Source organism: Lolium rigidum, chromosome 4, assembly GCF_022539505.1.
Source record: "Lolium rigidum isolate FL_2022 chromosome 4, APGP_CSIRO_Lrig_0.1, whole genome shotgun sequence".
NCBI lineage: Eukaryota > Viridiplantae > Streptophyta > Magnoliopsida > Poales > Poaceae > Lolium > Lolium rigidum.
The window spans coordinates 265,928,198-265,955,451 of NC_061511.1; the positions used below are offsets into that span (position 1 = coordinate 265,928,198).

The 27,254-nt window shown below is 47.7% G+C and overlaps 4 protein-coding genes across 4 annotated transcripts; 2 read left to right on the forward strand and 2 right to left on the reverse strand.

Moving 5' to 3' along the window:
- Positions 1 to 2,912: 2,912 nt before the first annotated feature.
- Positions 2,913 to 4,326, forward strand: LOC124648725. The gene is made up of 3 exons (XM_047188439.1): positions 2,913 to 3,045; positions 3,434 to 3,501; positions 4,108 to 4,326. Exons 1-3 carry the CDS (start codon positions 2,913 to 2,915, stop codon positions 4,324 to 4,326), a joined length of 420 nt encoding a protein of 139 aa, XP_047044395.1.
- Positions 4,327 to 12,095: 7,769 nt separating this feature from the next.
- LOC124707678 (CBL-interacting protein kinase 28-like) lies at positions 12,096 to 14,056 on the forward strand. The gene has a single exon (XM_047239342.1). The coding sequence runs from the start codon at positions 12,409 to 12,411 to the stop codon at positions 13,756 to 13,758; it is 1,350 nt and encodes a 449-aa protein (XP_047095298.1). The 5' UTR covers positions 12,096 to 12,408; the 3' UTR covers positions 13,759 to 14,056.
- A 371-nt stretch (positions 14,057 to 14,427) lies between these two features.
- LOC124650481 (DNA replication licensing factor MCM3) lies at positions 14,428 to 19,870 on the reverse strand. The gene is made up of 16 exons (XM_047190001.1): positions 19,805 to 19,870; positions 19,612 to 19,724; positions 19,315 to 19,523; positions 18,273 to 18,403; positions 17,945 to 18,183; positions 17,618 to 17,854; positions 17,381 to 17,535; positions 17,102 to 17,310; positions 16,850 to 17,012; positions 16,571 to 16,779; positions 16,250 to 16,309; positions 16,086 to 16,178; positions 15,680 to 15,870; positions 15,004 to 15,072; positions 14,765 to 14,906; positions 14,428 to 14,660 (listed from the first exon to the last, which is right to left on the reverse strand). The coding sequence occupies exons 1-16, from the start codon at positions 19,868 to 19,870 to the stop codon at positions 14,604 to 14,606; spliced, it is 2,343 nt and encodes a 780-aa protein (XP_047045957.1). The 3' UTR covers positions 14,428 to 14,603.
- Positions 19,871 to 22,843: 2,973 nt separating this feature from the next.
- LOC124648727 (WEB family protein At2g38370-like) lies at positions 22,844 to 25,565 on the reverse strand. Its single transcript, XM_047188441.1, has 2 exons — positions 25,386 to 25,565; positions 22,844 to 24,316 (listed from the first exon to the last, which is right to left on the reverse strand). Exons 1-2 carry the CDS (start codon positions 25,563 to 25,565, stop codon positions 22,844 to 22,846), a joined length of 1,653 nt encoding a protein of 550 aa, XP_047044397.1.
- Positions 25,566 to 27,254: the final 1,689 nt, after the last annotated feature.

Consider the following 27,254-nt stretch of genomic DNA (forward strand, 5'->3'; position numbering starts at 1 on the left):
CTTCCACCCTGCTGGCTCTGCCACTGCCCAGACGCATTTTCGATGGCAGACACAAACGGACGCTCAAAGAGACTCCTCATCATGCAGTCAAACCACTCGAAAAATCACGCAGTCAAGTTCATGATGTCAATAAGGAGCAGGAGAAAACATTCTTCACATATTTAAAACACTACTACTCCTCGATCGTAGCTAGGTATGGACGTGAACAAGATCCAAATGTATCGCTGTCCGCATCAGATCTGAATATCTGATTACCTGACAAAATAGAGCCCACCTGAGGAGGTTCCCACGATCGAGCAAACACGTCGCTTTGACTAACAATGGCATGCCACCAAAAGATAGAGAGCAGCCCACACCAGATCTCATCTTTACAGCGGTGATGATTCAAGAGGGAGAACACGCCGGCCCCCAAAGTATCTCATGAATCACCTGATTCCTGGAGATAATTAAGGAGACACGAACCACATACTGAACCAGTGCATGCACGGACGTGTTGCAGAGAGGCATAAATTCCTCTGAAATCTTTGACGAATCCAAGAGCTGCAGGGTGCTTTGATCCCGGAAATGAAGACCAGAACTTGGCTCGCACACGGTCGGAGTCTGGACCACCAAGGTAATTAACCGTGGTGCGTGCAAGAGACTCTCAGAAGAGTGCAGTGCTGCTGCTGCACGCACGCATTGCAACATCTTTGGTGGTCCTCTCCTCTGTTCTGCTCTCCTTGCTGCGCGTACTCGTGCTTATCGGCAACAAGCTGTACAAGCTAAACTACGAGCACACAAACACAAGAGCAAAAGTTAGAGCATCTCTAACCGACCACTATAATCAGTTAGAGTAAAATTTCGGTTTTACTGCATCCAGCAGACCCCTAAAAGATTTAGAGGAGTAAAAGTTATAAGATCCGTTTGGGCGGAGGAGTAAAAATATAGACCTCGACCATGCCGAGTACATTTTCGGCTCTCCCACCCGCGCCGGTGTTCTCCACCCTCCAACCCGCTACGTCGCAGCGACGCCTCCATCGACACACGCACCCTACTACCCACTTTTACTCGCTCGCTAGAGGCTGCCGCCGCCGCCGGAATCGGGCCGAAACGATGCTGCCATGTTGTCGCTGAAACCTCTAACCGGCGACCTCCTCCGACTCGCTCCATCGAAGGCTGACCGTCTAGCAGCCCCGACACCCCAAGCCAATCCGCCGTAGAAGTTGAGCGGCCTAGGGTTAACGACGCCCCTGGCCGCTGCCGTGAGATCCATCGTCACTAAGTCGAGCACGTCCGAGTAGTAGGAGGAGATGGAGGAGGCCAAGCCGGGCGTTCATCACAATTCCTACATGGTATTGCTAGCCTTTTTTCATCCCGGACCGCACAAATGGAGCGTATATATACTTGTGTGTTTATGCAAATTATTTTAAATTCTTAGTCTAGTGAAGAAGGTCAACAAGAGAGAGGTCAAATGGACCAAGGACGACAACAATGCATTGTACTTCGCACAAAATGATTGAATTCTTCTTCAGGGGGCATTGTACGGAAAAAGTGGAAAACTTTGGCAACAAATTCATGAGCATTTTAACAAGTCCAACACTAGTGGAGAAGCGGTCGGTAGCATCACTTTGCGATGGATGACATCGTTCTTGTTACACGGCCCAATGCTGGCTAGGTTTGATCAAATGAAGAAGGTAGAGTGCAGTCGATTTATATTTATGATATGATCTATGCAACATGGAACTATGCAATTGATTTGTATGGCTGTGTCATGGATTGTATGACTATGCTATTGATTTAATATGATTATGCTAAGGATTGCTATTGATTTATATGCGAAAAAGCATTTTTTAGGGAGTTAATTTGAGGGGATCGATTAGAAACGGCTTTTATTTAGAGAAGCAAATATGTTGTTGATTTAGTATGACTATTTGTATGAAGATGATATTGATTTAGTATGACTATTCTCTCGATTGCTATTGATTTGTATGCAAGAAGAATTTTTAGGGAGTTATAAGTTTAGCAGATCAGTTTGCAAATCTACTCTTTTAAAGAATACTCGGTGGGATAATGGCCTAAATTATAAATGATCAATTAGCTTTAAGCGGCTAAGCCACGGGCAAAAAGAAGCAAGGAAAAAAGATTGCTCCCGCTACCTTTTCCCATTGCACCCTCGAGTGAAAAGAGCATGCATGCATGATGGCCTTTGCACGTCGATGCAAAGCAAATCCACATCCGACCTTTACCGGCATCTATCCAGAGATTGAGGCGTACACCACAGTGCCATACACTCGTAGAAGTAGCATGCTTGTAGGTGAGCGCACTGTATTGGTATTGCACACACCAAGATGCAAAGCCGTACAGGCCGGTATATACGTGTAGGTGAACGCGCCGAGCGTACGCCGTACTTTGTGCGCGGCCGATATTAAATTTGCAACCGGCCGGCCGGCCGGCCGGCCGTGCCCGTGCTAGCTAGCTACGGCGGGTTGGTATACTTACATGTAGGAGTAGCCTGGCCAGTGACTGCCGTGCCAAGTCGGGTATATATAACCGCAGTTGCTTACGGGGGATTTTGATGCGGCTTGCACAGTGCCGGCGAGCAGCAGCGGTCGGCACCCCCACACCCACACTTCGTCCTCGTCCCCCCGTCTTCTTCCTCCTCGCCTAGCTATAGCTCCGGCGTTGGGTTTTGGCCTTGCCTTCCGCTCCCCCTCCCTTCCTTCCCCAGTTCAGTCCCCACGCTCCAAGCTAGGACCAAGAAAGATCGAGCTCCTCGCTGGACCGCACAGGTAGCAGTTCTGGCTTTGGGCTTTGGCTTCTCCGATCCCTTCGCTTCATCCATCATCCACGGGCAGTGCGCGGTCTCTCCACGCTCTCCGCGGACCAAGTGAAGTGAAGCTAGTTGCTGGAGTGAAGAGCGGGTCCATCTGGTAATGCCGCCGCCCACGGGGAGCCGGCGGCCGGGGTGCGACGGCGGCTCCATGCTCAGGCTGCTCCTCGTCGCCTCCCTCTGCTGCGGCTGCTTCTTCCTCGTCGAGCTCTGGGACAATGGCGCGCTCCGTTCAGGTAAGCAAGGCAAGCGCTGCGTTGAGCAGAGCTAGCTAGATGTGTTCCCTTGTTCTACATGTTGGCTAAGATTTGTTCATCTAATCGTCTTGCTCCTGCGTCTTTTCGTGGAAGTATGTTTCTTGTTTTCGGTGTTCTTTCTTGCTTTCCTCACCTTTATGACAGACTGAGCAGCTTAATGGCCAGCTCAGTTTGCAGATCTAGGGGAAGAGAACATATATGTAGAAAGTTTCATGTGTTAAGCTACTATGGACTTATGTGTACTATTTATTAAACCTAGATTGAGTGTGCTGTAGTGCTTCACTCTCCGTTTCTAAGCCTACTGCCTGAGATATGGTACTACGAGATGTTGTTAGCTAACTGGTTTCAGTTTCCTTTCGTTGAACAGATTCCGGGAAGATGGCAGGAGCAGCGACCCACCACGCCGATCATGATCCGGTCAGTCCCAACACCGATGTATGTTCATGTGTGTTCTTTGTGCTTAGCTAAGTTCGATCTAGAGTTGTTTTTCCCTCTAGCTTCCCCGAACGATCGACCCCGTTCATGCATGCGAGCAAGCCACCATGATATGCATGTCTCACATTTGTGGCTGCCAAGGCGCGCAAGCAGAAGATGCCATGCTAGCTAGATATTGCAAGCTTTCAAGTTTGGCCTCAGGCTCAGCCGATGCATCTGAGGACAGCGAGTTGCGCATTAATCCATCTAGATGCGTCGAAATTAAGGGCGCGGCCGGAGATGGCAACATCGGCTGGCTAGCTAGGGCCGGGCCGGCGCCGTCGTCGCGTCGCTCTCGCCGAGAGTCGCTGGTCCATCATGCGCGACCAAGAACTACCGGCCAGCTCGCCGCGGCGTACGGCGCACCTAGATTCCGACAGCCCTTCCACGGCGCCGGGGACCCCGTGGCCCATGGCGACATACATACGTCGCTGCCCGTACACTTTTCATATCGACACGGCGCGGACCACACGCGCGCGCACGCACGTACGCGCGCGTGTGATTGATTACGCAGATACTACGACATTCACTCGTTGAACAAATTGACTTACGTGTCTTGATGTGCAGCTGCAGGAGATCGGTCACTACGACAGCGGCGCCGGCGGCGGGCGTCGGCTGCTTTCCGGCGGCCCAGGGTCGCACCCGCCGCGGTGCACGTCCAAGTGCGGCAGCTGCAGCCCGTGCTCGCCCGTGCACGTGTCCGTGCCGCCGGGCGTGCTGGTCACCACGGAGTACTACCCGGTGGCGTGGCGCTGCAAGTGCCGCGACCGCCTCTACATGCCCTGACGCCCCCTCGCCGCCCGCCTACTACAGGCCGGCAAGAAGAAGGAGCGCCGCCTCCGCCGCGCGCGCGCGCCGCTCGGCCGGCCGTGGCGTCGTCGTCGCTCCCGCCGACGTACGTGCTTGCCGTACCGGGAGACAGCGACAGACATGGGGGTGACGGACTGACGCCAGGCCACGCGCACGTGGTGGGCTACCGCGGCAGGCGCAGGGCCTGGCCGGCCTGCATGTGTGGCCGTGGCCGGTGCTGCCGCCGTGCACTGGCCACTGGAGTACGTGTGGACGTGGTGCGCGCCGCAGAGCCGGCCGGCGCCCTGAACTCGACCTGCTAGAGGGCGGTGGCGCAGTCAGGGAAAGCAGCTTCCCCAGGCACCTCCCTCGGCATGATTTTCTTCTTCTCAATCTCGCATGATTCTCGTGCGCGTCATTTAATTATTCTTGTGCAGCGAAACCTATACTAGTCCCTTCTACAATTCTCAAAAACAAAAATCTATACTAGTACTACATGCATTTCCTTGCGACGATTTTTTCCTCGCTGTGGAATTTGGTGCCGTCGCCTCTCATCGGTCCATCAACACTTTTTCTTTTGTTGTTGCTGTTGAGGGGTCGCGCATCCATCGATCGACGCCTCAACAGTGCACGTAGCATGCTCGTGATCTGATATGCTTGATGGGGAAGACGACGAGATGCATCAACAGCGCGATTGTACAGTGTTTCTAGTACTACATGGTTTTTTTTCCCCGTCATGTATCGCAAGGGGCCAACGCTATATAAGAGCATCTCCAGTCGCGTCCCCCAAACCGTCCCCCAAAGCGATTTGGGGCGCGCCGGACAAAAAAAGCGTTCCAGCCGCGTCCCCCAAAGCCCTTTTTTGTCCGGCGCGCCCCGATACGGTGTCCGGCGCCCCGAGCCCGTCCCCGTCCCACGGGGACGCACCGGGACGCCGGACACAACGCAAGCGAGGCCAACCGACGCGGGCCCGACCCGTCGGCCGGCACAGGGGAAAATTCGTCTCACACTCCCGCCAAATCCCGCCGCTCCCGCCAAATCGCGCCTATACCGCCGCGCACAGAGCCTCCCAAAACATATCCTGCCGCCGATTCATTTCTCCTATCCCGCCGATTTCTTTCTCCCTCCCGCCGTGCACCCGCCGCCGCCGCTACCCTCTCCCCATTCCATGGCGCCGCCGACAGCCCCCAAAAAGATGGCGAAGAAGCGGCCAAGAAGCCGCCGGGCAATGCGACGATAGGGGCGAAGCGCCGTTCGCGAAGCCGCGGAAGGCGCCGGCCAAGAAGAAGCCCGAAGGCATGACCGAAGATGAATGGCGAGCAAGATTGCCTGCGCCGGAAGCTATCGACGGCGGAGCGGAAAGGACGGAGGGCGGCGGAGGCCGGAGAAGAAGGCTGCGGCGGCGCGCCGCACCAGCGCATAATCGCCGGGTGTATCGCCGCCACCAACGCGAGCCCATATAGTACGAACGTGCCGGTGTACGTTCCGGGAGTCTTCTCTCCGTCGCAAGCCGCCTTCTACAACGACGGCCCCTCCGCCACTCCCGGGTGCGTGACGCCTAACTTGTCGCCGCACTACCAGGATGCGCCGCCGCACGGCGGCTTCAACCCCAACAACCTCTACTCCCCCGGCGTACGAGCAACGCGAGCCGGGACCCGGTCCGGACGGCGGCCCTTTCACCGGCCGCGAGGGTCCGCTCGAATACGACGGCGCCGGTGGCGAGGAGGACGACGGGGTTGAGGAGGAGGACGACGAGGAAGAGGACGGGGTGGAGGACGACGAGGAGGACGACGTTGAGGACGAAGAGGGCGGCGAGGAAGAGGGCGGCGAGGAAGAGGACGACGAGGGTGCCGGTGACGATGATCTCGTGGAGGTAGACGCGGACGGCGTGAGGACGAAGAAGAAGAAGAAGAAGGCGTCGGGCACACGAGGCCCGAAGTGGACGGTTCCGGAAGATCTTTGTCCGTGCGAGTCGTGGGCGACGGTGAGCCATGACTCCATCATCGGCGCCAACCAAAAAGGCGGGAAGTATTGGGCGAGGATCAAGGCCGAGTTCGATGAGCGCAAGCCGATCAACAGCGACTACCGGAAAGTGCCAATGAAGAGGAGCCGAGAAGGCAATGTCGACGCGATGGGCCATCATCCGGGCGTCGGTGAACTCCTTCCATGGGTACCATCACGACTTAGAGACCGGAGGCGACGGCGGCGCCGACGTCGGCCAACCGGTACGACCGTTTCTTCCATAATCCGTAGCGCCCACATTGTGTTCGATGAAATGACTCGCTTTCTTTGGTTAGTTTGATCGGGCTATGGAATTGTACGCCAAGTACTCGGATGGTCACAAGCCGTTCGCGCCGACGCATTGCTATGGCAAGCTCAAAGTGAATGAGAAATGGAAGTTGACGCGCTCGTCGTTGTCCAAGGGGAAGGACGCCATTGATCCGGACGCGTCGCCGGCAACGTCGGCAGTGGCGTCCCATGCGGCAACAAGGCTGCCAAGGCCGCCTTGGCCGACGCCGCGTCGTCCGAGAAGACGCGAGCGTCGATCACGAAATGCCTCGCCGACGTCTCCTCGACCTTTATCTCCCGCGACAAGAAGGCCGACCAAAGGTGGGCCGAGCTGCTCAAGAGGCAAGAGGAGAAGCCGGAGCTCAAGAAACGCAGGGACGACATGTCCCCGCCGAGAACGTCGACGAGAGGGAATGTCTCCCCGGACGCGAGCGGCGCACAACTTCTTCAAAGGCCGGATCCTCGACGACATCGAAGCCAAAATGGCGGCGGCGGACGCGGCGGCCCTGGCAGCGGCATCGGCTTCGGCGGCAGCGGCATCGCAGCAAGAGCAGGCTGACGCGTCTTCTACTGCTACACCTGCGTCGGCCTCCGCGTCGGCGACGGAGCAGACACACCATGCACAGGAACAGGCAGATCGCGACGAGGTCGTCGTGCTCGACGGGCCTGCGTCGACTCAGGACACGACGCCGTCGACCAACCCCTTCTTCTAATTTGCATGCACCACCGGTCTGTAATATGATCGCGCGCCCAGTACTTTGATCGATCGCCGCTACTCCGATCGCGACGAACCGGCGGGAACGATCTCTTTTGAATGCATCTATTTGAATTTCTGATTGGGGGCGGCGTTTGGGGGACGCGGCTGGGGAGCGACGTCCCCCAAACGCGGCACGAACAAAACACGTCCCCCAAACGCTCGATCCGGCGCGGTTTGGGGACGGTTTGGGGGACGCGACTGGAGATGCTCTAAGTATATATGATGCAAGCGCCCACACTGCACTACAAAAATCCACACTGATATACTGAGCCGTGCAATCATATCTTACAACATATGCCGAAGAGTGCATATCCTGAAACGACAAACTAGAACAAACATATTTTGCCAAACGACACCACCAAAAAACTAGTCAGCTTAGCAAGATGACGATTTGGATCTTCAGCTGTAAGTTACACTCTTTTATCTGAATTTATGTGTTGTACAGAGTGTGCTTTTTTGTAGGACGAACTGCATGTAGCTCTCTTTTTTAAATTCAAAAATGGTATTTTAAAATGTTTTAAAAAAATCTGAAAAAAAATCTAGATGTACACAATGGGTTGTCCTGTCAATGGGAAAAAATCCAACTCGGCATACCTTATATTCAAGGCTCACGAAAATGATAGAATCTGAAAGATTTTGAGATTTTAAAAGTCCGCACTGCTCACTGTTATAGATGTCAGATTTTATCATTTTTGCACTGTCTCAGTCATAAGGCATTTTGAGTTGAAATTTTGCACGTTGGTAGAACACAACATGTCATGACCTAGATTTATTCTCAGTTTCATTTTTAAAAATTGAAACTAGCATTTTTAAAGTTTCAAAAAAGAGCTACATAATATAGCTCGAGTTGTATTTGTGGTTTCTACTATCGTACACGCATATCTTTTTTTTAGATCAACAGGGGCTCACCCCCGGCTCCATTTTCATGAATGAAACCAACATGTTCTTACTGGTTACATTCGCCATGTGTTAATCTAAAATAGAACTTTTTGGAAACATCTACGCTGTTCTGCCGGCAACAAACCCCGTTGCACCATTGAAAAAAATAAAATTTTGTCGTAAAGTTATAATGGAGAATTTTATGAAAACAGTCGTGTCCCCAAAGGTCCAATACGTTAGTATTTTTTATGACTATATGTGATAAAAACCATACAACTAGAGTTTTTTGCGGGTCCTTTTCTTCATGTTAATCCACATATAACCATTTTTAGGGAACCACTTTTTTGACGATTTAGGGAATCACATATCACTGTTAGATTTTTTTTATCTGAAACCAAATCCATATAGACATGTTCTTTTTTTTTGGAATCATATAGACATGTTTAAAGTGATTGTTTTGTTCGTTGGGCCAGTGGAGTTGTAAAGGGAAGCCCATGGCAGGAGCAGCAGAGTAGCGACGGTGGGAGGGAGAAATGAATCGGTGGGATAGGAGGTAAAATGTATTGGGAAGGCAGAAATGCGCGGCGGGAGAGGCGCGATGTGGCGGGAGAGGCATGATTTGGCGGGAGAGAGGGACGAATTTTTCCTGTGCCGCTGACGCGTCGGGCCCGCGTCTTCTCGCCTCGCTTTTCGTTGTGTCCGGTGTGCCCGGAGCGTCCCCTGTGTAGCGGGAACGGGCTCGGGACGCCGGACATCGTATACTTTAATGCATACTAATGGGCCACGCCGGACAAAAAGAGGCTTTAAGGGATGCGGCTGGGAACCATTTTTGTCCGGCGCGTACAAATCCCTTTGGGCGATGATTTGGGAGACGGCTGGGAACCATTTTTGTCCGGCGCGTACAAATCCCTTTGGGCGATGATTTGGGAGACGCAGCTGGAGATGCTCTAAGTATGTGTGAAGCAAGCGCCCACACTGCACTAGCTAGCGAAGGGTTTATTTAGGTCCAAAAGAATTATTCCCTCCAGTCCCATTTAATTGACTTGAATTTAGGATACCTTTAAATTTTAATTAATTAAAAATAATATACTTAATTCAAGTAAATTAAAAGGGGCCAGAGGAAGTATGATACACTAAGACGTGCAATCATACTCCCTCCATCCCAATTTTAAAAGTCAAGCTTTGTAAAATTTGATCAATTATATAACAAAATATATCAAAATTCTAATGTGAAATTAATAGTCGTTCAAACTTTCAAAGTTTGACAGACACTAAAACTTATATGCAACAAATGTTCTCCTTTAGTCTACTCACTCCATTCTGACTTATATTTTACATCATAGAAAAAATAAGACAAACTAGTACTACATTTATTAATATCCTTCCATCAATCAAAGCAACAACGAAAGTAATACTACCTCCATACCGGATTATAGGCCTATTACGCATTTCGAGAAAAACTTCAACTACTAATTTGGTCAACAAAATATGAAATATGTATCACAAAAATTATACTATTAGAAACTTCTTTTAAATATGAATCTAATGGTATAATTTTTGTATCATATATCTCATATTTTGTTGACCAAATTTGTAGTTAAACTTCTTTCTCAAAATGTGTATTTGCCTATTAAACCGGTATGGAGGTAATAACACTGAATAGATAGAGCAATAATGATTCGTTTTATTTGTTGCTGTTAATTACTCCTCCATCCTAAAATGTAAGGCGTCTAAATTTTAGTCAAAAGTTAACATCTTCTACGTTTGACTAAGTTTATACGAAAAAATATGAATATCTACGATATCAAATGAACATTTTGAGAAATTATACTTTCTTGTGAATCTATTGATATTGATTTGGTATTGTGAAACGTTTATATTCTTACGTAAATTTGGTCAAACTTAAAATATGTTGAATTTTGACTAAAACTTAGACACCTTACATTTTAGGATGGAGGGAGTGCAACGCTAAAATCTGGACTAATTCGGAATAAATTTTAGGCTTAGAATGTAGAGTATTTCAAAACGGAGGGTGTACATCCTACAAATTTGAAGAACTACTAGTTTGATATGTGAACAACCAATCCAATGTACATTAAAAAATAATGACATCTAATAGAGAGAGCTTGAATGCTTAGTTTTCAGTGTTGTTGATTGCAAAGCTAAAATATAGACTAAGTTAGAAGTTTTTTTTAGAATGGAGGGAGTATGCCAAAAAGTGCATATCCTATAATATTGAAATTATAATAACAAACAAAATTAGCGAAATGACACCACGAGAAAACTATTCAACCGAGCAAGATGATGATTTGGCTCTTCGGCTATATGCTACTTTTCTATTTGAATTTATGTGTCGTAGAGAGTGAATTTTTTGAAGGACGAGCTGCATGCAAGTAGCTCACTTAAAAAAACAAAAATGGTACTTAAAAGTTTCAAAAACATTTGAAAAAATTCAACTCGACATACCTTATATTTATTCTCATATTTTTTTACTTTAAACTTTCATTTTTATTTTTTCAAAAACGACCTACATTTGTGGTATCCCGTGTCGTACATACATACTGTATCTATGCTATGATTAAAGTTAAGAATTTTTAGAAACCTCTATGATGTTCAGCCTGCAAGGAACTCCGTTGCACCACCAAAAAAATAAAATTAAATAGTAAAGTAATATAATTTTTTCAATAATAGTATCAGGTGAAAGATTTATATCTCTAAGATAATTTTCATAAAAATAAAAATTAAGTATTGGACATATAACCCACATGTAAGAATTTTATGAAATCAGTCATGTCCCCAAAATTACAATACGTTAGTATTTTACGACTGTGTGATAGAAGCCATAAAATTATATTTTTTGCGGGTAATTAGAATTTTCTTATTTTTTGTGGGTAATTACGGTTTTCTTCATGTTTAATCCATTAACCATTTATTAGATAATCACATTTTTTAGGATTTAGGGAATCACATATAACCATGTACACTTGTTTTAAATAAATCTAGACATGTTTAAAGTGATTGTTTGTCTGTTGGGCCAGTGGAGCTGGGGAGGGAAGCCCATGTAGTCAGGGACCCGCAATTTTGCAACAGAAATTATCATGAGACGAGGGCAAAAGAGGAAAACAAAACGGCCGTCCCCACATCGCCGCGCCCTGCCTGCCTACCGCAGCGTGTCGACCGCTCAACCACAGGGTAGGAGGAGGAGGGAGAGGAGCCGAAGCAAGCCCAGCCAGCCTCCTCCGCCGCGCGCAAGCCAGCCAGCCAGCGAACCGCCGTGTAATGCCGCCACAGGAATCGCCGATGTCCTCCGCCTGCGTCGCGGTCTAATCCTGTCGGATCGATCCGTTTGGGGAGGTCTTGGGGATTCAGTTCTTCGCGTCTCGTCCGATCAGGTGAGGTTATCAAACTGGATCACGAATTGTGATGCGGTTCTCGGTTTCGATCGATCTGCCCTGGACCTCGATTCTTGCATTTTACCGCTCCTTGTTCCACATCCGAATGCACAATGGTGGTGTGTGTCATACTTGTATGTGAATCTTCGTTGCATCTTAGGCCAGTACGTTGCGTGGTAAATCTTGCCTGCGGATCCCTGATGTCCTGCGAATTTCGGCAATGCTGTTCAATCTCCCGATGTTCACATTTCAGATTTCAGAGTTTGCCCTGCTAGATAGATAGACGTGGTGGATGTGAGTTGGATGATCGATTCGCAAAATACATACGAGTGTAGAAATGCAATCTTAATTATCCGAATCATTGTAGAATTACCACGTATATGTTCTGCATTTCCTAAAAAAAAATTATACATGTGTTCTGATCTAGTTACTGATTTCGCAGATAGATTTTGTCAGGCCGGTGCTCAAAGTGATTCATCCGTGCTTGTATTGCAAGAGGCAATTATCTAGTGCAGAAAAAATACAGCTGCCTCATCAAGGTTCATTTCTTCAGTTTTCATGAGAGGGCTGCATACTGGTCCCATTCCACTCCACTCCTCTGCGTTCCCATTTTAGAAGGACGATAGAGAGGGGGACTATGTCTTCTTTGGCAATGGTCTCAGTGATGGCTGCTAATTTTCCTCTCCGTTTCAGTAACTCAGTGACAGTCTGTAGTTAGACCATCATAAATTCAGTGTTTGTGCAAAGGGGAGTTAGACCATCATGGAAGAGAGGAGTATTTTGATGGAACGTTATGAGATCGGAAGACAGTTAGGACAAGGCACCTTTGCGAAGGTATACTACGCTCGTAATCTAACCAATGGCCAGTCCGTCGCCATAAAAATGATCGACAAGGAGAAGGTCTTGAGGATTGGTCTCATGGATCAGATAAAGAGGGAGATCTCGATAATGAGAATTGTAAGGCATCCGAACGTTCTGCAGCTTTTTGAGGTAATGGCTACCAGGAGCAAGATTTACTTTGCTTTGGAGTATGCTAAAGGTGGTGAGCTTTTCAACAAATTAGCCAAAGGGAAGCTTAGCGAGGACAGCGCAAGAAAATATTTCCATCAGTTGATCTCTGCTGTAGATTATTGTCACAGTAGAGGTGTTTATCATCGCGACTTGAAGCCTGAAAACCTACTAATGGATGAGAATGAAACCCTTAGGGTCTCTGATTTTGGTTTAAGTGCGCTAACCGAGTCAAAGTGGCAAGATGGTCTGCTCCACACCGCATGTGGAACTCCCGCTTATGTTGCTCCTGAAGTGCTCAGCAGGAAAGGATACAGTGGTGCAAAGGCAGATGTATGGTCTTGTGGGGTGATTCTGTTTGTTCTTGCAGCCAGTTATCTTCCTTTCCACGAAAGAAATCTTATTGAGTTGTATAGAAAGATTGCAAAAGCTGAGTACAAATGCCCTCGTTTTTTCTCTACTGAGCTAAAGGAACTCCTTCAGGGAATCCTTGATCCTGATCCTAATACTAGAATGTCCATCGCAAGAGTAAAGAGAAGTGCTTGGTACAAGAAGCCGAATGAGATAACAGCACATAAGATTCAATCGCTAGATAGGTTTTGCAACAGTTCCGATGGACCATTGAACCTGACAAACATGAACGCATTTGACATCATTTCCCTCTCTAGCGGATTTGACCTGTCTGGTTTGTTTGACGAAAGATATAGCCAAAGGGAGGCTCGGTTTACTTCCAAGCAGCCACCAGCAACCGTGCTTGTGAGGCTTAAAGAACTGGCCAAACGCATGAAACTTAAAGTTACAAAGAAAGAGGATGGATTTCTGAAATTGACCACAGGGAAGGAAGGAAAGAAGGGTGTTCTTGTGTTTGATGCAGAAATCTTTGAGGTTGCGCCGTCGTTTCTCCTAGTCGAGTTGACAAAAACCAATGGTGACACCTTGGAGTACCAAAAACTGTTGAAAGAGGACATTAGGCCATCGCTTAAGGATATTGTTTGGGCATGGCATGGTGATGTTCGCCAGCAGACACAGCTACCTCAGGATGCAGAGCAGCAGCCGCAACCGTCATCGCTGCCACCACTCCCACCACGACGGTTAGAAGATTAGCTGCAAATGCTTTCCCCACCACTGCCATAATAACCCAACAGAAATCGCTATTGAATGCAAAGTATGGAAGGCAGTGTAGGCTCCATCATGATACCTGGAACCAAATTTGCTTGTAGTTCCTTTTAAGACCAGGAAAACTATTTGTAGTTCTCATTTTTGGAAAAGGAAGTTTAGAGTGATTCCCATTTTTGTAAAATTGTGAAGCTTGAGTACAGAGATGGTGCCTTTTTATATTGTCATCTCTGCTGAACGAAGAATGCTTTGATTTCAGTGTAATGATCAACCCACTTAATTTCTGGAAGTTTTTGTTGTTCTAAAGAAATACTCCATCAGTTCCATATTACTAGTTGTCACTGATTTAGTACAACTATGTAACAGGAGTATATTTCTTTATATGCATCTAGGACGCTCTTGTGATTTGAGAACTAGTTGAAAGTTCATATTATTCCATGCTCTGTAACGACCAGGAGATGCTGATCGTTACAGGAACAAGTGTACCATTATTAAACCAACCGTATCAAATCAAGCCATTTCTTGCTAACATTAAATGTTATATGTTGGTGCAAGGAATATAGCAGAATTCAACCTTGTAAATCAGACAATCAGGGACTAAAAATATCACTAGGTCAGAAAATTACAGTACATTACATGAATAAAAATTCCATCAATTTAAACCTCACTGATAGGAATTAAGATACACAGAGTACACGAACAGACAGCTGGCTACCAATACAGAGTTCCGACTAAATCTCTCCAGGAATTCAGACAAACTGGAGAAGATTTACATAATAGATCAGGACAACGCATATCACAAGCAGCTTGTCCAATGCCAAATCATGCTGCAGTTAGATGATGCGGACAATGCCATCTCGAATCATTATCCTGTTTGCATCTTGCATCCTCTGAAAACACAGGGAAATTAATGTTAGCAAGACAAATATTAAAAAGGCAATGTATGATTAACTCAATGAGGACATCCTGAATTAAAATCGGCCTTTTTTAATACCTCCAAGATGAACTCTACTTGGCCTCTAGTGTAAGGTGCAGCTGCATCCCTATTGACTGTTTGCTCAACTTCATCAATGGACATCTGATCAACATGGTTTGCCAACACATGCTGTCCAAGAATCGCCTCAAATGCTTCAATTCTGGAGATTACAAAATCACAAGGGAGGCAAAATAAATCAGCTGCAAGAAACAAAGATGGAACTTCTGAATTATACAAATTTCAGGTGGTGCAGTTACCTCTGTGAAGAAACATCCTGATCCTTTGATGCATTGCTTCCATCAACATCCATTGGGTCGTTACCAGTGCTGGGAATAGTGCAGAACAAACAAATGAGCATACAGTATTTAAGACAAGCTGGAAACAACAATTTGTGGTCTTATTTGATTTGCAGTGAATCCGTAGAGTGCTTCCATGAGCTTGCAAACCTAGCTAAATGTATTTAAACCTCTCAAAAAAAAAGCTAACTGTATTTAATCCGTGCAAGGTACACTAACTTTTGTGCCAAGCAATTGATTGGTGATGCTTGTAATTCTATTTCTAAGTATTCAATGAAATGTTCTTTATAAAGCAATAGAACTTTGAAAACTAAAGCTCTGTAAAGTGGATTCATGTTCTGATTGCTTTGCATCTCGGTGGAAAAAAAATCCCTAATGTATCATAAGTTATCTCTATTTGACACTCTTTGCTTCCAAAAATCAAAATGGATTGGAGTTAAATTCTCTAACAAAAAACTCACATTCTCATGAGCATACTTAAATAGAAACATACTGTTTTCTGGGGGAGTCCAATGGAGAGAAGCCAATTTAATATAAAAAAGGAAATCAAATGCACAAATTGGATACCGTTGTTGGTGAGACAATTCTTAATAAAGAAATAGAATACTTAACACTATGCATAAAGCCATAAACTTACCCTCCATTCTCATCTCCATTGCCACTAGCATCTCCATGCCCATCTGCATTATCAGCACCTGCAGCTGCTTCATTTTCAGCTTGTTGTTTCTCCATCTCTTTCTGTTCACGATCTTCCATATCAGTCAGTTCCTTGTGGAATATTGCAAAATTCAGAACTTGCAATGCAGCCTCAACATCAATTTTCAGAACCTGCAACAAAATACATGTCATGGCATTAGATTTTCTGAAGAAAAAGTGTTCTGCACCTGCTTCAAGTAATAAATACAACTATCTCCGAAAATAGAACAATGACAGTAGCATGATTTCTCAGACAAGCATCATAAAGTAGTATGGCTCATGTCATGTAGATAATTGTTGCAGGTAACTTGCTTTCATAATTGGATTAAAAATATGGAGCATAGTACCTCGTGTCTCAGTTTCATCTTCGCGTGGGCAGTAGATAGACGGATCATTGTTTCCAATGTCCTTGCTGTAATTGGAAGCGTACCTCCACCAGCCTATAAAACATTAGGATGAGGCAGTGACAACAACAATCACATACCATAAGCAAGAAAGGTCACATGCTCACCTTTGCATTTGCACTACCATCTCTGAGCTCAGCATATGAAGTTGCAATGTGATCAGATGCCTGCAAGACCAACAAACTTTAGATATTCAATATCCAATGCCTGCAACATATAAAATAATTGTCTCCTGAAATGGAAAAAAACACCAAAGGACAGAGTTTGGAAGAAAGAAAAGCAGCATGCAGGCAACAGCATAATAGTAACCAGATATTGTACTCAATGGTCAACAGTGCCTAGTGGGTACTGCTACAATACACATTACTAATAACCAAAGGAGCTGATAGACTAAGAAGAAGATTATCTCATTTCATATGCAATGTTACCTCGTCAGTGAGCTTTGGCTGAATAAGGTTCTTTGCATAGTGTATATATTTCTTCAGGAATTTGATAGTCAGCCTGTCCTGTTTGGCCTTCTTGCCTCGCCTTCTATCCTGTCCATGGAGCATTCTATCATATTTAACGAATATGGCTGCATTAGCATCGCCATCTTCTTCCTCCACAGCATATCCTGCTTTATCAAGAGACCTTGATCCTGCAGTTCACAAGTTTGTTTAGCATAGGAGTTGGGCATAAATCTCATTGGCATGTAAACCACAAATTACCTCCATCATCAGCGCAGTATCTATGCATCCGTGCAACATGTTCTGAAATCTGACGGTCGATATCAGCATCCATTTGATCAAGAACAATAAAGAGCAGATCAAAACGAGAGAGCAGTGAATCCGGAAGCCCAATGTTCTTTGTTGGTGTTATTGAACGATCATACTGTCATGCAACCAGAAATTATTATCAGAAACGCAAACTTTACCAGCAGATACCACTCACAGCACAAAAGAGAATATGTAAAAACTTACGGATCCATATATTGGATTTGCTGCAGCAATTACACTGCATCTTGCATTTAGCGATGCATGTATTCCTGCCTTGGCAATTGTCACAGTTTGCTGTTCCATGACTTCATGTATAGCAACTCGATCTTGATCGTTCATCTTATCAAACTCATCAATGCACACAACACCACGATCAGCAAGAACCATGGCACCAGCCTCGAGCCTTCTTTCCCCTGGACCAAAGCATTTGGTCAGAACTTCATAAACCAAACCTTAGCATATGGACAAATTTCAGCAACTTACCAGTCTCTTGGTCAGAAGTGACAGCAGCAGTCAAACCAACACCAGATGAACCCCTTCCAGTAGTTGAGATAGCCAAAGGGGCTATGTTCATAACAGCTCTCAGAAGCTGAGACTTGGCAACTGAAGGATCTCCCACCATCATCATGTTTATATCTCTGCATATGGAAAATACATCATTACCATTACAAGCAATGAAATCATATAAGAGCAGCACTGATCCAATGTATTAACACTAACCCTCTCAAGTGAGTTCCATTTTTCAAATTCTTCTCAACACCACCAAGCATTAATAGTACAACTGCCTTCTTTATCCAGAGATGGCCATAAATTGATGGAGCAAGTGAATTCCCCAGCAAGTCAAATGTGTCATTTCTCCTTGATATTTCTTTCATCCGCTTCAGATCTTCCCGAGTATAGACAGGCGCATTTGCCTCTTTGTTCAGAAGTGAAACATTATTTGCAATAAGGACAGTCCTGTAGGTATAGGTATATGAAACCCACATGAGATCCCGTAAAAATGATAATTTTAAGTAGTCTTACATGAGGGCTCACAACTGAACTAACCTGAAGACACCACTAACACTGCCCTTGCTTTTTCCTGGAAGAGCCTTGTATAGACCAACAATTGAGACACGGTCACCTGGCTTGCAACAATCTACAAGATCGTCTTCTACAATAACATCTACACTTCTTGGAAGTTGTCCAGGGGCAGCATTTTCAGGAACCTCTTGCATGGACAAGGTCTGGTGATCCTTGTATTCACACATCCCATACTCGGTGACCAACAAATTGCCATTTTCATCCTAAGAGTTCCAGATTTAGCATTACAACCACACGATGAAAGAGGCTTGATTAAATTGAAATGAATGGGAAGTAGAACACAAGAACATACCCTAGTTGGATAAACAGAACCAGTTGGCAAGCCTACAAAAGATGTGATGTCCCTGTATTCACGCGAGAGGAAAGCATTTGTTGCAGGGCAGTAGTGAACACTCTTGACAACCTTTGGCCTCACCAGCGAGCCTGATTTTTAAGAGAAACTCAGAAACATTAGCCCAGGGGAATAAAGGTACTACACAAAGATATATCATACTACCTTAATAAAGACAAATGTTCATGAGTTGTGAAGATGCTGAAACAGAATTAATATTCAGCTATCAACTTCGACTGTCGTATGCACAGTGTAATTGGTTGCACTGACACCACAAGCATAAATTATATGTTTAATGAACTAATCAGGTAGTATCCGAGAAAGCTTAGCATTGCAATTTCAGCATCATCTTTATACTGCCTTGTACAGCTAAAACTAGCAAGATTTGATCTCTTTCTTGAGTGTTATTTTCCCTTACCCTGACCTAACACTAGATCTATTCTCAGAAACTAGGAGCAATGCTAGGGTATGACAAAAAGAAGTGCCAAAACATACTACCTTACTAAAAAACATTAGCACAGGGTAGTAAAGTTACTACACAAAGATATATCATACTACCTTACTAAAAACAAATGTTGATGAATTGTAAAGATGCTGAAACAGAAGTAAGGTTTTGATAGACCTACCCAGCTATCAACTTAAACTGTGGTATGCACATCTTAATTGGTCGTACTAACACCAGAAGCACAAATTACATGTTTAATGAAGAAATCAAGTATCTGAGAAAGCTTAGCATTGCAATTTCAGCGTCATCTCTATAGTGCCTTAGAGCTAAAACTAGATCTATTGTATCTCTTTTTTCAGTGTTATTTTCCTTTACCCTATGACTTAACACCAGATCTATTCTCAGCAACTAGGAGCAACGCTAGAAGAATATGACAAAAGGAAGTTCTAAAACTACTGACCACAACTTAATAGTACTACTAAATTAACATCATAAACCGCATAAAAAACTGAACAGCATGAGACCAGACAATGGCCAATAGAAAGGGGGTTCCATTACATTTGGTGACGATGCCCTCGACGCAGACCATGGTCCCGATGAAGGAGGACATGAGGTCCCTGGGCGTGACCCTGTGGAATCCAAACGGGCCGGTGAAGCCGACCAGCACGCGCTCCCCTTCCTTGAGGAACTTGGGGTCCAGGTTCCTGGCCACCTCCGTGACGGCGTCCGACGCCGGCTGCATGAACTCCCCGGGGCTCCGGATGATCCTGCGACACAGATGCGAGGGGAGGCGCGCGTCAAGCGGGCCGTGAGCGGCGGGGGAGGAGAGGAAGGCGGCGGGCGGTGAAAAGGTACCTGCGGGCGAGGTCGAGGTTGTGATTGCGGAGGTCGTCCATGCCGATGGTGAGCCGGTGGCGCTTGCTCTGCACCATGTCGCGCACCGCCTGCATGTACACGCCCTTGCCGACCTGCGGAAGGGGGGGGGACGTCATGCGGGATCCCGGCGAGGCGGCGGCGGGGGAAAGGGGGGAAGGGGTGGTGGGCTTACGTCTTGGTCGAGGAAGTCGAGGAAGGCGCGCTTGTTCGCCGCCATGGCCTCCTCGTTGACGTCCATGGCTGCCGACGCCGCCGCCGGTACGGAGATGGGAGACGAGAGGGGAGGGCGAGAGGAGGGATGCGGAGTGGGGAGTGTGGCGGCTGGGTCTCGGGTGGGATTTGGATTTGGATTTGGGGACGAGCAGGGGCGCGTTTTGGCGGGAGGAGGCGGGCGATGTTGGCGGGAATGGAATGGTTTTCGCGCGCTCTGGAGTTTGGAGTCTGGACCGGACCACCTGTGGGGCCCTCGGGTTAACGCATGGGCCAGAATTGTAACTGCCATCTCTCGTGGACTTCGGCCTCCTAGACCGGGCCGCTGAATTCTGCTACGGATCCATCTTGTTGGTGGCCACTAGCCACCTTTGGCCCAAACAAGACCAAGGCCTGGAAGCAAGGGGTCGAAATGGCTTTCTAGTTCTTAGGCATCTCCAACGCGGTGACCCATTCTGCGCCCGTGTGTTCGGACGAATCAAGATGGACAAAAACCCGGTCCATCGCGCGGACCCATCCCTAAAATGGATGGGCGCGGCGTCCAGGACGACCCAAAGTCGACCCAAATCTAGGCCTCGTTTGCGTGGTCGCGGACACCGGGGGCTGGCCGCTCGCGTCCTCCCCTTGTCCTCCCCTGGTCCGCATGTCTGCCTCCCAAAACACAGCCCCCTCGCACACATCTTTTCCCGCTCCGCCGCCACCCCAGGACCGGGGATTTGGGAGCGCTGTCGACGCCGGCCACCGACGTCGAGACGCCGACAAGCGGTGCAGAAGTATAGGACGCGGCCCCGCGCTTTCGCGTTGTGCTTTCGTGGCCTCGTAGAAGAGTCGGAGGATGCCATCGCTGACGTTGTTGTCCTCTCGCCGTCGCGAGACCTCCCACCATTAGCAGCTTCGCCGCTTCCGCCAGAGGTGAGCTCTCGTGCACCATGCTTCCATGCCGCAAGTCGACGGGGACGGCCATTGCCTGCAGGCTGCAGGTCCCTACAGACGCATTGGATTGCCTCCGCCTGCGAGGTGTTCGATGAAATGCGCGAACTAAAATTTGTCCCATTTCATCTATAGATCATGGTGGACAGCGACGACGAGTTCTTCTTTAAGAACTTCGTCAACACGTCATCAGACGAGGAGTCCGAGGACGACTTTCTCACGGAGGGTGCGTTGATCATCCACGAGCACAATGTCGCGCAGATCCCGGTGTACCGGGGGTCCATGCCGGGGCGCGCGACGGCCTTGGATCGCAAAGGAGAACGCGGCCACGACATGCTCTTCAACGACTACTTCTACTACAAGGCATTGTTGGTCATGTTTCACCGTCGTTTTCGGATGTCCAGACCGTTGTTCACCCGGATAATGGATGGCGTCAAGGTCTACGACAACTACTTCTGCGCCAAAGTAGATGCAATTGGCAAGGTAGGCCTCTCTTCGTATCAGAAATGCACGGCAGCGATTAGGATGCTCGCATATGGTGCTTCTAGCGATTTCGTAGATGAGTACATGCGCATGAGCGAGTCGAGCTGCTTGGAAGCGATGTACAAATTTTGCAGAGCAGTGATCGATGTGTTTGGAGAACAATATCTGCGGCAACCTAATGCAGAGGATACAGCCCGTCTGTTGTCAATCAACGCTTTCAGGGGATTTTCTGGGATGCTTGGCAGCATAAACTGCTTGCACTAGGAGTGCAAGAACCGCCCTTTGGTTGGCGGGGGGCGTACAGCGGCCATTCTGAGGGGTGTATAGTGATTCTTGAAGCTGTTGCTTCACATGACACATGGATTTGGCACTCATTCTTCGGAATGGCCGGCTCGCACAATGACATCAATGTGCTGCAGCGCTCTTCGGGGTTTGATAGGCTAGCGCACGGTAGTCCCCCTGATGTGGATTTTGAGATCAATGACCACCACTACACCAATGGGTACTACCTTGTTGATGGTATCTATCCACCTTGGCCTACACTCGTGAAGACAATCCGACGTCCCAACTCAGAGCAGGAGGCAAGGTTTGCCAAAGAGCAAGATGCAGCCCGAAAAAATGTCGAGCGGGCGTTTGACATCCTCCAAGCTCGTTGCGCTATCGTCAGACACCCTGCTAGAGCATGGAGTGTGCAAACTCTGTGAGGGGTGATGACCGCTTGTGTAATCATGCATAACATGATTGTTGAGGTAGAGCGGGGTGATTCACTGTTTGATAATGAGTGGGATGACCAAGGAGAGTTGGTTACTCCTCAAGGTGGTCTGGTATCATTCCAGGATATCCTCCATGTGCACCACGAAATTTGGGATCAAGCTGTACACAACCACTCGAGGCTGATTTGGTTGAGCACATGTTGGCGCATGTTGGCAACAATGCTGCAAACAACAACAATGAAGAAAATCCCGAAGAAAACAATGCTTAGGCCATTTGTATCATTTTACATTTTATTTGAATAATACTTTGTCATTGAATACATGGACAACAATCTTATGTAATAAATCTTAAGCATTTAAACTTATTTATATTTTTTTAATGCTTTTACAGTGAATTTAAAGGCAAATACCAACTTCTATGGCCGCGATCGAAATCTGGCCGCACGACCCTGTCCGTGTGTCCACGCAAACATCGTAAAATGGACGACCCAACACCCGTCCGTTTGGCTCACAGCGTTGGAGATGCTCTTAACCCTCCTGATGTTGTACCTTTGGTTATTGAGTAAACATAAACCTGAGGTAAGTACCCTCCAGATTTCAATAAAGCTTTCATTATCGCGGAAAGAAATACAGTAACCACTCCAGTCTCCACACTTCAGTAAAGCCCTGGGAGGATTTTTTTTACATGGCCCATGTGTCACCAAAACTTTAACCAGAACCAGGATAATCTGCTAAATATCAACCTTCATTATAGTAGCATCTATATATTAACTAATTACACATGGTACAATTTATTCAGGCATCAAAGGTTGTAGAAATACAGCTAGTTCTACAGGTACCTAGTATCTGGCAAAATAACTGACTACATTAGAGTACTACACAACCTTGACGCTGCAGCCGCCATGCCCATGCGTCCAGGAGGAGGCCCGGGCCTGCCTCTTCCTATGCAGAAGCAGCGCGTACACGACGAACCCCAGCCTCCGCCTCCTGGGCTGGAACTGCTTGCGGGATGCGCCGTCGTGGTCTATCCTCTTCGGGGAGTACATCTCGTACTTGTCGCTCAGCATCTGCCCGAGTGACACCTTCTTCTTCTTCTTTGCGCTCGCGGTCTTTCTCGGGGTGGTGGGTTCAAACTCGCAGTCGAGCTTCATGCTCGGGATCTGCCCGATGGACATCGCCTTCGTGCTCTTCGGTGTGGTGGTCACCAGGCTCAGGCCGTTCACGTCGTATATCCCGGTGCCAGCCTTCCGGGGCGTCGCTGGCGTTGCTGAGGTCTTGAACTTTGCAGGATTGCATTTGTTGCTGGTCGGTCGCCAGTTCAGGATTATTTGGTCGGACCGAAGGCTTCGTAGTGATTCTTCGGCAGCAACCTTCCCTTTGTTTGCCGACTCCTCCCTCTTTAGAGCCTCCCCTAGTACCTTCCTACTGGTCTGGACAGCTGACATTGCTTCCTCTACTCTTTCCAAAAGTTCTGCCTTACCATGGTTTGCATCATCGAGCTCTTGCATCGCCGCGTCTATTTTGCTCCTAGCGGTATCTTCTGATTTCTGTGCTTCGCGCACCAGCACGGAGTGTTCCGCGATAGAAAGTTTGACATCGGATCTATCAGTCTCCAGGTCCTCTGTGCCGCTTAGTTTTGCCATCTCTGCGAGAGCAAAAGCTTCTCCCCGCCTCGAGGCTTCCTTCAGTTTGTCGGCCATGATGATCCTGAACTGAAGAGTCTTCGTCTTGGACCTTGTGTGCTCAATGGTGGAAGTCAATTCATCAATCTCGAATTTCGAATCCTCAATCATCTTCTTGCGCTTATCTCTTTCAGAATTCAACTGTTTCATTTGCAGCCATATCTCAGAAGGTTCGAGGACAGGTTTGGGATCTTTTACTGCTTGTAGCTGCGCGGCGGTTCTGCTCAAATCTGCTTCCAGTGCTGAAGCTTTCCTCATATTCAACTGCAACCTTTCACGGGTTTTTTGTAGCGATGCTTTCTCCTCCTCTATCTGGCCCCTAAACATCATTACAGTATCCAGGTTCAGGAACGCTTTTGCCTGATTCAGCTTGATCAATGTGGCTAGTGGAGACTGCTTGCTATTTATGCTGTGTATCAGTGGCTCGGTATGGCTGCGGGGTTTCTGTTCAACATCAGGAAGTGGATGTGCCTCCATGGTGTCTGCATGACCTGCTGCTGCATTTCCAGCCTCTAATGTTGCCTTCTCTATTTGCAACTTCAAGTCATCAATAACCTGCTTTGTTGACTGCAACTCTTTCAACACCTTGAACGTTTCGCTTTCCTTGACAAAGAGCCCCATCTCGACCTTCACAGTCTGTTCCTCAACTTTCATAAGTTCTACCTCCTGAAAGAAATGGCATCCCAGAAAACAAAATGAGTTTGTCTGTTCAAAGAATAAAGATGCATGGTAGGAAAGTAACTTAAACTCAAGAGTACAATTCAACAAGCGCATAAGAGATCTTCGATGAGATACAAATACAACTATATTATCACATAAACGAATAGTATGTGATATGAATATGCAGCTCGGGGGCTTCTGTTCTAAATGATGTGGAAGTCAACAATCAACCAAACAGCAAGAGGGCAAGATAGATGAGCCAGCGCAAAGCTTTCACAGCGAGAAATTAATTGCTAGCTGCGAGAACAACGTTGGTACCCCCAAAACAATCAAGCTGCCTTAATCATTTCAAAAGAGCAAATCGTCCTCTGTAGTACACAATCCACCAGAAACACTATGTTTGGGGAGATGGCAGTGCCCATAACCTACAAAGGCACTATTACTAGCTGAGTACCGCTACTCACTAATGCATTTTAACTTGTCCGGCCATCTACTGGTACTACTACGTGATAATATGCTGTTTCACCGGATGCTCCTAACCCATCAGCACCAAGATCCAACAATTGCTTCCAAATTTGCAGTGCCGGGCCGTCCAGGCGATCTGCTGGTACTAAATGCCATCATGAAATCGATCCCAAGCCCCACACAACGTCGTGTCACGGTCGGCCAGCAGCAACCACTGCTCGAACCACTCGCCGGAAAAGGAGACGGGTATCTTTGCCACTGCGGTTTCCCTCGAATTTGCGGCAACAGCGGCGGAGACGGCGCCGGCGACCGAGGGGAAGCGCGGAATCATTCGCCTTTCGCTTGGCCGGTGGTGCGCACATGGCCGGGAAGGAGATCTCGAGGCAGATGGCCGGAGGAATGCGAAGAAAGGGACGGTTCTTGATTGAATTAAGAAAGAGAGATGTGAAAGCACTTTGAGAAAGCGGATGGATGTGACGGGCACAGCGTCGCCACCACCTGCGCGAAAGCGAAAGCCGTCGCGTCGCGTCCCCTGTGGTGTGAATAATGGATGCTGGTGGGAGGGGCGGGTGGGTGTGCTGCGGAGAGCGGAGCGGAGTGAGTGACTGACCTCGGGCCGGAGCTGGAGCGGCGGCGGCGCCTGCGTCTGCCGCCACGGGGAGAGCGCGCCGCCGCCGAACCGGTCGACGGCCTGCCGCACGGACTCGAACTGGGACGAGGTGTCCACCTCGCCGCGCCCCCGCATTCTTGCTAGCTCGCCGGGCCCCGTCTGGACCGCCACTTCCGCCATGGACGTGGAGGCGGCCGCGACGGTGTAGCAGCCGGAGTAGCGAGTGGTAGTGGAGGGAGAGGAGTGTGGCTGTGGGGCGTAGTGGCCCGTGAACCCTGGCTGCGGGTTTTGGGGGTCGATCTGTCCTGTCCTGTCCGGTGGCGCCCGAGATTTATTAAGCTTTGGCGCGGCACGGGGCGCCGTAAACTAATCCCGCGAGTAATTGCGGTGGTCAGAGACGGCGATGAAAAGATAGTTGGTGGCGCCGCGCCGTTGGGTGAGAGAGCACCCCGGAGCTCCGCCACTGCTATGGTTGTGTATAGGGCCCTAGTTGTGTACGCCGTCGGCAGCACGTTGATGCAGCCGGGGTTCACGGGCGGATCCCCGTGTACCGCGCCGTATCTGAGCTGAGTGGCCACAGCTGGGAACGAGATCCTCTGGCCGTACTAGCCAAAACTGCATAGGGAAGTAAATGATCACCGCTCGTTCGATTTGTATCGAAAGGCAGCAGGTCAAACGTCAAGGAAATACAGCGCGAAGCCCAACCCAACTAACGGAGACGGAAAAGAGGCGCGAAGTCGAGGACGGAAAAGGGCGCGCTCTACCTCAGAGAAAGGCGCGAGAACGGAAAAGAGGCGCCAAATCGAGGACGTGAGGAAGGGCAGGTGAACTGCGAAGGAGCTCGCCTGAACCTGGAGCGGACAAGCTGCTCTGCTCGCCAATGCACTTCTCTGCCCCGTCAATCTCAGGTAAATCATCTTTGTTCTTTTCTCCACTTCTCTCTGTGGTATGCCCTGCCCTGTGGTATGCCCTACGTAGATGCAATCAATACCTTAAAACTGCTCTTAATCGCTGCTTAATTTGGACGGAGACACAAAATAGAAGTTGTAGTATATGATCATACCTCTCCAACGGTACCCTATTTGTACGATTTGCATCAGCATAGTTGGAGTTTTGGGCCAAACAAGATTCTGTCATGTTGTTTCATAACTGTGGTTTTCTTTACAGGTTTCAGAAGCTCTGTTCTTAGTTCATGGAAGAAGTTGGGATGGCAGAAGATATTAACAAATCGCACCATGATTCTGGATTCCAATCGGTAATTTCCGTATTCCACAGCTTGGCATGAGAAATTTAAGACTTTCTATTGGTTCCAATATTTTCTTCACATTTGCATTGCGTAGTTGTACTACTCCGGTTTGGTTCCTCATCTAGGTATGGAATTTAGAAATTCAGATGAAGAGGCTTGATAAGAAGCACAAGATAAGAAAAAAGAGGGAAAAGGTAGGCTACTAAATAAAAATGCCTTTTCAATGTTAGTCAATTATCATAACCCTCCTATTTTCTTGCATTACAGATAGAAGAGGTTGGGGAAGTGGCTGGAAGTGGTAGTGCACAAACACAGTCAGAAGCATATGCACAAGGAAAGGTTGCAAATGATAGTGTTCATGAACTTCACAATGGCAATCTTAGCTTCACTCAATTATTAACGGTAATCTTGTTCATACAGTTAGTTCATGAATCAAGAGATCATAATTGTGTAAAAGATCTTACTTCTTTATTTATTTTACAGGGACCAATCACAGATGACTTTATTACTAGGCTGTGGTGAAACAGTTCTGTCTTTTGCTAGATGTTATGGAAATGTGTGACCAATGATCGCCTTGGTCCTTGCCAGCACAATTTTTCTGTAGTTGACCTGCAGTAAGATTA

Excerpts from the sequence above, each read along its gene's own strand:
- LOC124648725 (XM_047188439.1), top strand. The coding sequence starts at position 2,913 with ATGCCGCCGCCCACGGGGAGCCGGCGGCCGGGGTGCGACGGCGGCTCC. Across the intron at positions 3,046-3,433 it reads CAATGGCGCGCTCCGTTCAG|ATTCCGGGAAGATGGCAGGA; the intron begins GTAAGCAAGGCA and ends TTCGTTGAACAG. Across the intron at positions 3,502-4,107 it reads CGGTCAGTCCCAACACCGAT|CTGCAGGAGATCGGTCACTA; the intron begins GTATGTTCATGT and ends CTTGATGTGCAG.
- LOC124707678 (XM_047239342.1), top strand. The coding sequence starts at position 12,409 with ATGGAAGAGAGGAGTATTTTGATGGAACGTTATGAGATCGGAAGACAG.
- LOC124650481 (XM_047190001.1), bottom strand. The coding sequence starts at position 19,870 with ATGGACGTCAACGAGGAGGCCATGGCGGCGAACAAGCGCGCCTTCCTC. Across the intron at positions 19,524-19,611 it reads AACCTCGACCTCGCCCGCAG|GATCATCCGGAGCCCCGGGG; the intron begins GTACCTTTTCAC and ends TCTGTGTCGCAG. Across the intron at positions 15,871-16,085 it reads AGATGAAACTGAGACACGAG|GTTCTGAAAATTGATGTTGA; the intron begins GTACTATGCTCC and ends ATTTTGTTGCAG.
- LOC124648727 (XM_047188441.1), bottom strand. The coding sequence starts at position 25,565 with ATGGCGGAAGTGGCGGTCCAGACGGGGCCCGGCGAGCTAGCAAGAATG. Across the intron at positions 24,317-25,385 it reads CGCTCCAGCTCCGGCCCGAG|GAGGTAGAACTTATGAAAGT; the intron begins GTCAGTCACTCA and ends CATTTCTTTCAG.